This window comes from Vulpes vulpes, chromosome 9, assembly GCF_048418805.1.
Source record: "Vulpes vulpes isolate BD-2025 chromosome 9, VulVul3, whole genome shotgun sequence".
NCBI lineage: Eukaryota > Metazoa > Chordata > Mammalia > Carnivora > Canidae > Vulpes > Vulpes vulpes.
This window is the reverse complement of record NC_132788.1, coordinates 40,681,993-40,696,302: the sequence shown is the minus strand read 5'-3', so window position 1 is coordinate 40,696,302 and position 14,310 is coordinate 40,681,993. Positions and strand designations below refer to the sequence as shown.

At 42.9% G+C, this 14,310-nt stretch overlaps 1 protein-coding gene across 2 annotated transcripts in view; it reads right to left on the bottom strand.

The window, feature by feature from the left end:
* Window positions 1-8,183: 8,183 nt before the first annotated feature.
* The window catches only part of LOC112918637 (protein POLR1D-like), a 45,488-nt gene continuing 39,361 nt past the window's right edge, over window positions 8,184-14,310 (bottom strand). For both annotated transcript variants that reach the window (XM_025996711.2, XM_072719884.1), the window contains one exon: window positions 8,184-9,257. In XM_025996711.2, coding sequence (XP_025852496.1) covers window positions 8,990-9,257 — 268 coding nt within the window. In that variant the 3' untranslated portion in view covers window positions 8,184-8,989. The remainder of the gene's footprint in view (window positions 9,258-14,310) is intronic.

Below are 14,310 nucleotides of genomic sequence, written 5' to 3'. Positions count from 1 at the left end.
TGAGGTTATTTGTCCTGCATCCCCATGCAGTTCTTCAAGATTTAATGTTAGTCTTCACTCACTCATAGATGCCGCTAGGTAACCCCCTTTACCCTTCGTACACGAACACTGCATTTATCTTCCTGCAGGGGAAAGGCTGGAGCCAAGGAGAGAATAGGCAGATTATGACTAAAATGGGGACACAGGCCATTGACATAATAGTTTGCACCCCCTACCACTAAAGAAAAGTCAAAATGCTTGGTGGGCTTCTTTGAATCATGGAGGCAATATACATATCTAGAGTAACTTATTTGTCTGGTACAATCCAAGTTTATGCCTGCTGTCCTGATACAATTTTAAATAGGACTCCTTTCATTTAAAAGTGCCTAGGCTTGGACAATATATTATGTAGTGTCCTACTCGACTATATGTGAATGTGCTTCTCTATTCATTCACTGAGAAATCTGTAAAGCTAGAAAGTCTTTGTGGTGCCAAGGGCAAGAGATGCTTTCTAGCTAGTTTAGGCTGCAAGGCGGCTGTTATCCTTGGGCCCTGTGATCTAGCAGATTCATTGATAGATACTCAATGTGTCTGCAGCAGATGGAGATGCTCTGTGAAGCCTGGGGGAAATCCGTTTGGAAGAATTATAGTTCAGATCATAGTGTTTAAGAGAGAAGCCACACTGTCCCAGGCAAATAGCTAATCTTCTATTGGGAAAAGGCTTCCAGATTGCAACTGGGTCTGGGTAGACACTAAATACCTAGAACACTAAGTGACCATATAACCTGAACTGCCCCTTATGAACTGGATGTCATCCACAAATCACACATTTGGACCTGTGAAGCAGCCCTTCAGTTTCCGGAGTGGGGAGAAAGAGGGAGAAGCAGGCTCCCTGCTGAGCAAGGAGCCCGATGCAGGGCTCTATCCCAGAATCCTGGGATCATGATCTGAGCCAAAGGCAGACGCTCAACCACTGAGCCATCCAGGTGCCCCTCAACTGCAGTATTAATATGAGGTCAGGCTCAAGCAGATCCTGAAGCCTTAGGTAAGATTGTTAGTGGCTTAGACTTCCCATGTGCCTACTCCTGCCTCCCGCCACTCTCCTTCAATTACATGCCTCACTCCTCCCCCCAACTTTCTGGCCCCATGACAAGCTCTCTCTGCTGGTCATAGGGATTCCTGCTGCCCCACTGCACCCTTGTAGCAATACTTTTGACTTCATTGTTGAAGCAGTTTGTCTGACCTACCCAGCCTTGCTCATGTACTCACCCCCGTGGCTGGGGCAGAATCTGTCACAAAGCCAAGACTGCAAAAAAGTACTGAGCAGAGGAAATCATTTCAGTCCTCCTCTGGGTTGGGAGGACACACACACACACAGTTCCAGAAATATCCCAATCTCTCCCAGTGTAACTGCCCTACAAAGCGACCCACTCACTTCTTTACCGGTAGAAGTACCAGCAGTGTCACACCCAATCATTGCTTCTGGAAGCGATGTCATGGGGCCAGCGGGCCCCAGGATCTCCAGGCCTTTTCACTTTACCTCCAGCTCTGTCTTAGTGTTCCATACTTCTGCAGACTCAGGGATAAATCCAACCCCCAACCAAGACACTATATACAATAGGAAGGGAAAGGAAGAAGAAAGAGACAAAACTCATTGAAATCATAAAAAGGAATAGTCTTTGTTTCTTCCTCTGGTCCTTCCTACTGCTCCTTCCATGATCGGGTTGCTTTTAGCCAGCACTGTAGCTGGTCAGGGCTCTTTGTCTAGTGGGATAACCTAAAACTTTGTTCATGGGGTGTCAGAGTCCTTGGCAGGACTGCTGCTTACAACTCTAAGTGACATAACACACACAGGGGAGGGTTTGTGAATGGAGGCAAAATCCAGCTGGCCCTCAGCTCGCCAATACACCATCACAGACATCCAAGATACTTTGCTCTTATTTATGCAGAGGCACTGTACGTACTAGGCATGACCCTAGCCCATGTGCCCATGGCTATTTAAAGCTTTAGTAGTCTTCCACTAACCTTTATGGCTAAGCATGATCACTCACAGATGTACCAGGATCCCTCTTAAACTTCCTTGAGTTCCCAAGATATGGTGCCAATTTGCTTTTAATATTGATGATCAAACTCCCAGTTCAGCAGTTCCATCTAAGAAGAGGCGGAAATTGCATGGGACAGTCTTAACTTCCAATTCAGTGCAATCACTATCATGACCCTGGTAGTACTCTTTCTCCACTGGATCTGAAACAGACTCAGAGATTTAGGGATAGGGAACACATGTCTCTAAGAGTGAATTATTAATCTTGATTTTGAGGTTCGTCACTCCTTCCTCCTCGTTTCCAGACCTGTTGTGTTCTGGCTTTAGGAGAGAAAGAGTAATTTATTGTTTGCTAATTCAGAGCAGATATAACATCCTGCAAAAGAACATCCCAACCTTATAATGAATGGGAAAATGAACATAATTAACAAGCAAGAAAAGAAGATTGTGATTTAATTACATTTTTACATTGATATTATTGCTCTGCTTGTTCATATGGTTCTAAAGCAGCATTATTCAAACCAGGGAAAGAACAAAAAGCCAAGCAATAACTAGATAAGAATATATACTAAATTGAATGCAAAACCTCACTATGTAACTTTTAAAAGCACGATTTCTTTGTTTTTAACAGAGAACATTTCAATGATTCCTGGAAATACTGAGCCATTTTACCCACTTGCTAATTGTTTTCCAAGAGTATGTGTATCACCATACTCTGGTTAGCAGAATTCCCTTCCAAAAAACACCCCCAAATCCAGCAATTTAAAAAAATCATTTTAATTTGCATTTTTTCTTTGCTAGTAAATTGAACATTTTTCATGTTTGTATTTTCTGTGAACATATCATCTATTTGTAAATTTTTTATCTTGTTCTTAGTGTGTTTCTAATAGTTTTACATGATCTAGTTATATATTATATATTGCCTTGTGTTTATTTTTGGGATTCACACAACTATTTTTAAGAATGTGTGATACATAGATACATATGTACATACATACATAGGTACATATATATACATATTTCTAGAACTCATCAAAATGAAAATTTTGACTGTTTTTTTTTTAATTGAAAATGAAAGCACCTGTGCTGTTTTTGTGCTGATGACCACCCACCAACTGCTTCCCAAATATGGAAAACTGCAATATTGCAGGCAGGGCCAAAAAAATATTTGAGAAGTAAACATCCTGCTGGCCAGATACTCTCTACCTTTAAATTTGGCAGACATGAACATGGCTTAAAAGATTCTGAGGCCAGGAGTTCGATTGTTCCAATCTGGGCCCAGCATGGTACCTGTCACATTTGCTTAGCTCTCTTATGGAACAAGTGAGTGAGTGAGTGGATGGCTTGTTCTTCACGTAGGAGATGGGATTAAAAAACAGTTTTGCAGTTTTTTTGTTTGTAAATCGGCACTGAGCTTTGAAAGACTATTCATCAGACTGACAGGTCTGTAACTTGGAGTAAATGGAGGCTTGTAACTGGGCAGTATATACTAGCTTGTCTTGAAGGAACTAAACCTGAGGAATTAATGAGAAAGAACCATTTAGGAAGGATGGTGGACAACCATGGAGGGCGTGCTATATACCTACCTGGTGGAGATAAATGTCTCTCAGGTATTTCATCAGGATGTTATATTTGGAGTTCATGTTGCACATAGGGAGTTTTCATAAGTCAGGAAGAGTAAAGGTGCAAGTTACAGGGCTAGATAGATGGGAGAATAGCTCAACTATTAATGATGCTCCCAAATCTGTTTATTGTTGGTCATTTCATGATAATGCCCAGGGCCTTCTACTGAGATTTATAGCATGGTAATGCAGGTCGAAATTATTTATTTATAAAATTCCTCTGAATTCTGCTTACTATGTTGTATTGGCAGTTTAATGCGGATTAACTAATTTACTTACTTCTTTATGTGTTCACGTGGGTATGAGCGCACACTTCTTAGCAGTCTTTTCAAACCTGAGGATGTTCGTTGCCTGGCTTCTCACTATTGTGCATCGGATGAGGGAAGGGCTTATCCCAGCACCTGTTGACCCACCTTTCGAAGGGGGTCGAGGTGGGGGCAGCGTGCTCTCTGTGGGTCACAGGATGATGTTATTTAATGTACCAGAGAGGTCCTAATGCTAATGCTAGGATTTCTTAACTCCAAAACCTTCTATTCTTGTGGATGGAAAAAAGCAGAGGCTGAATATGAAAATCTTTGCTTCACGTGGGAGTTTAAATTCCCTTAGATATTCCAGCAGCTGCCATTTAACCAGAGAACTGTTAAGAGCTTTCCTCCTGGATTTGGATGGCTAAGCTGGCCCAGGGGAAACACTGCTCCTGGCCCTGTTCCTTGGGTGGGGCTTGCCTAGTCAGGTCTCCAGAAGTACACGGTAACCAATAAAATGCATTAGTTACACAAGTTCTTTAGCCTCTTAACTTGGAAATCCTTGGCTTATTATACACTGAGATATCCTGGTCCTGTGTGTTTTCTTCTTCTTCTTCTTCTTCTTCTTCTTCTTCTTCTTCTTCTTCTTCTTCTTCTTCTTCTTCTTCTTCTTCCTTCTCCTCCTTCTCCTCCTCCTCCTCCTTCCTCTTCCTCTTCATCCTCCTCCTCCTCCTCGTCCTTCTTCTTCTTCTTTCTCTCCTTTTTTTTTTTTTTTAAGATTTTATTTATTTATTCATGAGAGACACAGAGACAGGCAGCAACATAAGGCAGAGGGAGAAGCAGGCTCCCTGCGGGGGGCCTGATGCAGGACTTGATCCCAGGACCCTGCGATCATGACCTGAGCCAAAGGCAGACGCTCAACCCCTGAGCCAACCCAGGTGCCCTCCGGTCCTGTGTTTTGAGGGAGTTGAGTTTGGATCCAGGTTGGCACAAAGTTCTGGAAAGAATATAGGTTTGTAGATTCAGACAGCTTCAGACAGCATTCCTGCCACTTCCCATCGCTGTGACCTTGGGCAAACTGTTTACCCAGTCCTGTTTCCTTATTTATATAATGGGCATAATACTACCTTCTTCATAGGGTTGAGATGACTATATGGACATAGGTGAAGGCCTATCTTAAATATTCTCACTACTCACAAAAATGGTAACTGAGATAATGTGTTAACCTTACCATAATCATTTCACAATATATACTTACATCAAATCACCACATTTTACATCTTAAACTAACACAGTGTTATATGTTAACTGTATCTTAATAAAGCTGAGGAAAAAAGGCCTAACGTGTTTGGCCCATTGATGATACATCTTAAGTGTTATTGTTCACACAGTTTTAGTATAGCCAACTCATCCCTCCCGGTGAGAATACTTACACGTTTAACACTCCTTAAGGGAGTGTGAGGCTTCACTTCATCAGGAATTCACCTCACATAATGTTTATTAAGCAAGCACTGATTGTGGGCCAGATACTCTTCATGATTCAAAGACAATGGCATGACCTCTAAGAGGGATAGGGATTATGTAAATAGAAAAAATGTGAGTGCCATGCTGAGTCACATCGATAATCCATGAAGGAATGATTAATAGTACCAGTAAATTTGAGGCAGACCTGTACCACCTCTTCCACCCCTATCCCCCCACCCCAACCCCGCCCTGGGAGGTGGGGGGTGGGAAGAAAAAACAGGCAAATTCAAAGCTCCACAGCCACCTTCCAGAATTAGATTTGAGGAAGTGTCCTTCAGTGCTCAGCCTACTCTAAGTAAAACCAGCTGCTCGGTCCCTTCCCCATGACCTGTGGGCCATTTGCAAAGACTAACATAACACTAAAAGGTCACTGGCTGAGGGTGGAGGCCATTGCTTTTGGCTTACATTTCTCAGAGACTATGCTTTCTGAAAAGAGGTAAAATGGAAAATGAGTTTTTTCTTTTAAAGATTTTATTTATTTATTCATGAGAGACAGAGAGAGGGAGAGAGAGAGGCAGAGACACAGGCAGAGGGAGAAGCAGGCTCCATGCAGGGAGCCGGACGTGGGACTTGATCCCCGGTCTCCAGGATCATACCCTGGGCCAAAGATGGCGCTAAACCGCTGAGCCCCCTGGGCTGCCCCAGGAAAATGAGTTCTGCTGAGTCACACTTGTGCTCAAGTCTTAGAGCTTTCTAAAGGAAGCCTGAAGAGCAGTTCCTAAAACTGAGGGCTGAGCATTGGTAACTCTATCTCTACTGGCTAAATTAGAGACTCAGTCCAAAGAGTTTGGTTCCTGGATGGGGAAGATGCGTCCAGAGGAGCCACCAGGCAGGGAGCCCCGGAGCCCGCCAACGGCAGAGGTGGGCTCCCATTCAACTTCTCCAACACCTTGCTGGGCTATGGGAGCTCCACAGACATTTATATTGGAGAGCAGCCAGGAGGAGGAGACTGAGGAAGCTCTTGGAGGGGCCTGTTCTCTAAGTGCAGAAGCAGGTGGCAGGTGCATGTGAGATCTCAGGACTAATCACCTCCTCCAACATGTACTGTATAGATGGAGAATCAAAATGGATAATCTTTTTTTTGTTGTTTTGTTTTTACATATATTTAATTGGAGTTCAATTTGCCAACACATAGCATAATACCCAGTGCTCATCCCATCAAGTGCCCCCCTCAGTGCCCGTCACCCAGTCACCCCCACCCCCCACCCACCTCCCTTTCCACCACCCCTTGTTCGTTTCCCTGAGTTAGGAGTCTCTTATGTTCGGTCTCCCTTTCTGATATTTCCCACTAATTTTTTCTCCTTTCCCCTTTATTCCCTTTCACTATTTTTTATATTCTCCAAATGAATGAGACCATATGTTTGTCCTTCTCTGACTGACTTACAAAATGGATAATCTGCTCTTGACATTTATATACAGGAAAACACGGCTGCTCTTGATCAAAATTTTAAAGATTCTTTTTTTTTTTTTAAATTTTAAAGATTCTAAATCAAGTTTTTAGGAATGGAAAAATTCTTTTTTTTTTTTTTTTTTAGTTTTAAAATATTTATTTATTCATGAGAGACACACCACAGGGAGAAAGGGAGAGACACAGGCAGAGAGAGAAGCAGGCTCCATGCAGGGAGCCCGATGTGGGACTTGATCCTGGATCCTAGGATCATGTCCTGAGCCGAAGGCAGACTTGAGCTCAACCGCTGAGCCACCCCAGGCTTCCCAGGAATAATTCCTTTTTAAGAAGAGAGTGATTCTGTAGAACACTCCTTCGTCCTTTAACACAATTAAATAAGAAAGGTTAAGTGTAAGGAGGTACAGAGACTTCCTGTACGTATTAGAATGTGCTCATTATAATAATTTTCTTTTGGGACACTTGGGTGTCACAGCAGTTGGGCATCTGCCTTTGGCCCAGGTCGTGGTCCTGGAGTCCCACATTGGGCTCCCTGCATGGAGCCTGTTTCTCCCTCTACCTGTGTCTCTGCTTCTGTGTCTCTCATGAATAAATAAATAAAAATCTTTAAAAAAAAAGTAATTTTCTTTTAAAGAATAACGAATTTGGCAGTTTGCTCTAAACACAAAGAACATAGACAATTGATACAATCCAACTTTATTTTACTTAATTATAACAAGAATTTTCAAAAACTCAGGACTCTATTTCTAGTATTTAAATACAAAATGTTCCCAATTTAGCACAGTGTAAGCTAATGCATAAATGGATTTGGATAAAGTCATATGAGCCAAACTATTCCTTTTGTACGTCTGAAAGCGAAGTGTCTTGCTATGTCGTTATGAAGTCACAGGGGCCCTGGGGTCTTCGGGAGACGGGTGGGTCTAGTGAGAATGCCTGGGCTTCACTCCTGAGCTTTTAGCTCAGAGCAGACCAAGGGTGTGGCCAGCGGCTTGATGGTCAAAGCCAGTGCTTGGTCTATTACGGTTTCTCTATAAACACCCCGAAGCTAACTTTTCGGATGTGCTCCTTTCTAAACATTAAGAAAGGGCTTTTCTTGGCTGCCAGGAAGCAGGGAGCAGGCTGTGGCGAGTGATTATTTGGGAGCAGCCAGGCATAAGCTTAGATGCTTTGGAAAACTGGGGGTGGTGGTGGTGGTGGGGGGACAGAGAGAGATTCTTCTTCCTTTTGTGGACCAGGGAAGAGGGTACTTGGTGACATTTTCCTGAGTATGAAAGGAAGAATACTGGTTTGAAAGGTTTGTAATTATACATTAAAATCTCCATTAAAATGGAGATACATCAATATTGAAAAAAAACAAAACAACAGAAAACGGTCTTGTAAACACACTTTAATTTAAAATTAAGATTTCTGAAACAACTATACTAAGAGTGGTATTATAGGTCTGCAGCTAAATAAGACATAGTACTAAAGTAATTATGTTAGTTTTAACTTTTGAGGGTTCTTTTAAAAGCACCACTTAAAACTTATATATTCCCAAAAAATTAAATATAGAAAGCTGTTCTACGTCAGGAATGAGTTTGAGAATGCACAAGGAAACAACAGAGCCAATTATTTAGCCTCTGGTTATTGATATGGAACACTGAATTCAAAGCCATCTTGAGAATTTTCTACATGGCTCCCTTAGAGGAAAACAAACCTATCAAAGAGTTTCATGGTAATTTTCTAGCCCTTGAAGGGCTACATCTTTTCCTGACTGTGGTTACTGGCCAGATGACTTTTGAATTTTAAATTCATCTTCCAAAAAGATAACATAGAGGATTTCATTTTCTGAGAAAATCTGAGGACCACAATCGTTAACACGTCGAAAAAACTGGAATTAGTCGTTACAACCTCTGAAAACTTAAGTTTTAGATTTATTTTGAAACCAACTTCCAAACAACAGAGAATGAAAACATGACACGCTATGGGAGGCCACCGCCAGAAAAGCTGGAACTTGCCTGGACACCTGCAGAGCAAGTCCCTTTGCACTCATTTCCTTGTCATAGCAACTAAGGACTGACTGTAAAAGTCACTCCTAGGTGTCTGCTCTCTGGCTGCAGGCCTGTCCTCAAATCCTCGTGGGCACACCCCCTGTCCCAGACGGATCAGCGCAGGTGGCTCCTGCCCATCCTCTTCATCGCCTGTTGGAGCGCTTCCCCGACTTGTCCCGGCCGCTGGGCTTCCGGTGCGGAGAGTGGCCCTCGGGGGCCCGGGCCTGGAAGCTGTGCTTGTAGGGGTGACCTCTGTGCTTCTTCCGCTTTTCTTCTTTCTGGCCCTGGCTTTTTGTGGCTTCCTTGCTGCCCTCCTTTTGCTCAGGGTCTTGCTCTTTATGGGAGGGCAGCGTGTTCTTAATTGTGTTAATTAGGAATCTTTTATTTGTGCCAGCGAGAGGACACTTCATCCTGGGGAGGAGAAAAAGAACAATCTCAAACGAGATCACTGGCTCTGAAGCTGCACCCACTGGTCAGGGTTTGTGCCAGAAGAATTGGGTGTGCACAGAATTAAGTTTCCAAATGTGTTCGGCTTTCCTTGCATGCCACCTAGTGTAAACTCTGAGTACAAGGGGGGAAAAAAGCAAAACACTTGGAATTGCAGACTGCAGACTGGGCCTCTCTGAATACTTCACCCCCTTCCTTTTTGGACTAACTCTTCTACTGCTTGCTGTACATGTGCAGGTATTGGCTAGAACCTGGAAGATGGGAATTGCTTATGTTTTCTGCTTGAATAATAAATGCCTGGTTTGGCTATCATCTGCACTTTGAGCCAAACTGATCATGGCTTGTTTTACTTACCAGAGAGTAAAAAGTTGAGTCCCTCTCTAAGGAAAAAAAAATTATTTTGCTATATCTTGACTACTGGAGCTAAATGCTCTCCTCTAGAAATAAACATTATCCAAAGAATCCATAAAAATGCAATAATCACATTTTCCCTTTATTTTTTTTAAAGAGAGAGAGAGAGACAGAGACATAGGCAGAGGGAGAAGCAGGCTCCATGCAGGGAGCCCGATGTGGGACTCCAGGATCATGCCCCAAGCTGAAGGCAGATGCTTTAACCGCAGTCACACCCAGGCATCCCAACACATTTTTCCTTTAAAAGACTCTCTTACACTTCCGTCTCAGGACTCTAGTCTATGTTCGGAGCACTCCACCCAGGTGCACCCTCTGGGTCAGTTTCTGTGCACTGTATATTAAATCAGCTGGGTATTCAAGTTCACCCAAGAGACAGGATGTAACTAACGCTTAGGTATACACCTAAGCATACATTTGTTTTCTTTTTTAATTACACTAAAGTTTTCGTTTTGGGTAAGAAAACCCCATGCAGGTGAGAACCTGCATGTTTTTCTTGGCTTTCAGCTGTCTGTCCCATGATGGGCTATTTTAGGAGGATGCTGGTCCCCAAAATCATGTTACTCAGAGTGGCTGGTATTAAGCAAAAATGAATGTAGGATTCTATAATCTCTATCTTCAGATCAAACTTTGATAAAAAAGAGAATCCCACACAATACTTCCAAATCAACCCACCAGCACCCCACTGGATTGATTTTATACTCTAGTACTCGATAAGTGAAACATGAGCAGATATAAGCCTAGTGCCACTTATTATAGGGAGGTCAGAGAAGATCAAGCAACTAGAATGGCATTGAATCTAGAAGATAAAGGTGGAGAAAAAATAAAAGAAAATGTCTCCTGCAGCCAATAAGCAGCTCTTGAGCCTACACACGGATGGAGAAAATATCTGAGAATCGAAGGTGGTGTAGGCACTCCATATGCAGTGTATGCTTAATGCTCAGGCCAGGAGAGTTGACAAGGGAAAGAACTAGAACAAGGAGAAAAAGGAATGTAGAGAGAAAGGTGAGTGGAGTGTAGTAGGGCCAGTACTTCTTTTAGGTCATACTCAGAGGTGGAAGCAACACCAGATATTTTGTTTTATTTTTCTTTGCGGCTAGAGTTTTGAAGCCACAGTGAATGAGATGAGGAGCGAAGAAAAAAGGCAGTGACAAAGAGTACAGAAAATCCAGACCTGAAGTACCGGGGGACCGGGGGTACAACACCACGTAGCTGCCTGGAGCCCTGTGGGGCTTCACTGAGCTCCTGGAAAAGGCACAGCAACCAGCATTCTGCTATGTCAGCAGTCAGTCCTAAGGCAGGGCCACCTGCGGGGACATCAGTGGTGTTAGAGGCTCTCAGGACTTCAGGCACCACTTTGGTGAAGAAACTCGAACCCCTGCAAACTCAGCAAAGATTCAGAGGAGTACCTCACACCGATGTCACCAAAGAGCACCATTCAGCTGGTCTGCAGGAGAAGAATGCCCCTCAGTGCAGAGTGTAAGAAGCTGAGAGTGCCCCCCCTCTGCCACCTGTGGCCCAGTGCTTAGTGCACGAGCAGCACCAGAGTACAGAGTACAAGGAAATGTACCACACGTGTGTCCTGGCTCCAGAAGAACCCTGGGCTAGCTACTTTCCTTGGAGGGGGCCAGCTCAGTGCTGGTAAACCTGGTCAGTTCTTCTCTGGATCAGACAAATGAGGAAAGGCGAGGATGGCCCGATGGGACAATAGTCAAAACAAACCCTTTGGTAACTCCTGATGAATTCTGCTCTATTTTGCTATCTTCCACGTAAGATCATCTTTACCCCCATATGCTCGTCAGAGATGAATGAAGCTCTTCTGCTAGAGACACAGGGGTTCCTGCTGAGAGTGGGGACCCTGCTGGAGGGGATGGTTGCTAGCTTCTAGCGGTGGGTGTGAGCCACCGACTCCACAGGCCACCAAAAGAGATGTTCAGAGAGTGAGAGGACTTTCTAGACTCAAGCCACAAGGAAACTGTCCTTTACATCTCTTTTTAACATCAGAGATGTGATTTTTTAAAAAGATTTATTTATTTATTTATTTATTCATGATAGACAGAGAGAGAGAGGCAGAGACACAGGAGGAGGGAAAAGCAGGCTCCATGCCCGGAGCCTGACGCACGACTCGATCCTGGGACTCCAGGATTACGCCCTGGGCCAAAGGCAGGCGCCAAACCGCTGAACCACCCGGGGATCCCCAGAGATGTGATTTTTAATGTTGGCTGTGCCTAAGAGTCTACTCTGGGTACAGAGTTAAGGGCAGCATTTGCCTACCTGGGGTAGGGGGGAGGGGGGAGGGGAGGGAGGAGGAGGGAAAGGGAGAAGGAAGGGGGAGGCTTTGCGAGTGACTTCTCCTGAACGTGCTAGGATATGCTTTAGGTCATGACAGTAAGTGCTCATTTATACCTGTAATAAGTAAGGCAGGGCAATGAGATAGAGGGGTAGTTGCCAGCAGATGTGGAGGCAAATGTAGTAACTGATTCCATATAAAGAAATGACAAAACCTGCAGTGAAAATATCATGGTTTAAGGAGTATAATGATGCTGCTGACCTGTGAGGAAACCCACTAGCCTTCGGTGTGGTAACTCATCTTGTTGAACCTAGAAGCCAGTTGTTTCATTGCTATAAACTCATAGAATGTGGTACTGGCTGAGCACACATGCTCTGAAACCACACCATCAGACTGAACATGTTATATAATCTCCCTGTTGCCTCTTACCTGTTAAATGGAGAATAATAGCAGTGACTATCTTAATGGAATGGTTGCAGATCAAATGAGGGAGTGCTTAGAGTAATGCGAATATGTAACAAGTGTTTGGTGAATGTTAACTCTGCTTTATATCCTAGCTCTACTAATTAGCTGTGCGACCATGGGTAAGTTACTTAACTCCCCTGTGCATTGGTTTTCCCCATTGGTAAACAGGAGTAACAGAAGTATCTACCTACCGGCAGGATTTATTGAGATAATACATAAAGAATTTAGCACAGTACTTGGCACATGGTAAATCTTCAGTGTTACCTATGGGTTTATAATTTCTTCTCTACAATTCTAAAATGTTAAAACCTTTGAAAATCAAGGTCTTTATATGATGTTGAAACTTGTTTGGCAGCAAAACCTGGCCTAACCTGACACTGGGCTATTTATGTCTAGTCTTTATCCCATTTAGTGTAAGCATTCATATGTGTGGGGGCAGAAATAATCATGTGTTGAACAAGTACCCCTGGGGGCGTTCATGGTGTATACTGGACATGCTTATGTACCTTGCTAAAATGTAAAAATATCTCAATTTAGACACTTAGCAGGATTCAAGGGTTTAAACAAGGGACTGTGGACCTATATTAGTATTCACTCTCTTCACAGAAGAAAAAAAAATAAATATATACATATATGTAAGTACATACAGTACTCACATCAGTTAATATAGTAGGGATTTCTCCTTGGTGGCAACTTGTGATAACATCCTAAAGTCCCAAATCACCTGGGATAAGAAGCTAATCAAGAACAGAGCAGGCTATCTGATGTTGCTCAATGAAAAAACAAAAAACAAACAACAACAACAAAAAGCAATTAAAAAGAAAAAATCCTGAGCCATCAAGAAAAAAAATTTTTTTAAAGAAAAAAAAAACCTGAGTTGAGCCAAGAAAAAAAAAAAAAATATATATATATAAAAAGAAAAAAAAAACCCAGAGTCATCAAGAAAAAGTTAATGAGATTTCATAGAAATTTTCATAAAAATGGTTAACATTTAAAAGTGTTGGTACTTCAGGGCACCTGGGTAGCTGAGATGATTAAGTGTCCCATTTTTTGTCTCAGCTCAGGTTCCGATCTCATGGCTGGTGGGATGGAGCCTGCTTGGATATTCTCTCCCTCTGCCCCTTCTTCTACTCATGCGCACGCACGCACATGCTCTCTCAAATCAATCAATCAATCAATCAATCAATCAATCTATCTATCTGAAACAAATAGTTCTGGTATTTCAAATGGTTAAACTTGTAAGTTTCACTTCCCAGGACATTTCAAGCTGCCCCAAAGTATTACCTCTGAGCTTATACTTTGCATTTCCTAATACTGTGAAAGCTCTGGAGATAACTCTTCAGATAGATCACTGAAGGCTGAGGTATATAAGTGGTTTCTGAAGTTCCAGTCTTAAAATTCTCTGCCCGTGTTCTGTATGTTAACCCCTTTCAAAAATTACTCTCCTCTCATTCATCCCATCAGAAAATTCATTTCTGGGGCATCTGGGTGGCTCAGTTGGTTGAGCCAGGGGCTCTTGATTTGGGCTGGGATCATGGTCTCAGGGTTGAGAAAGAGACCTGCATGGGCTCCATGCTTGGTGCTGAGTCTGCTTGAGATTGTTTTTCCCTGTCCGTCCCCCTGCTCAAATAAATAAATAAAATCTTAAAAAAAAAAAAAGAAAAAGAAAACTCATTTCATTGATTTGTCTTGTTTCTCAGCTCTTTATTAGTGCCATTTCCCCCAGTATTTGAGATGATGTGATAAGCTAGCATTAGGAACCAACGATTCCAGAGCTTTTCATATCTGCACTGAGGTAAAACCTGAGCCCTCGAGTGAGGGCAGTCTGCTTGCTCCAGGTGTCTGCACCACCTA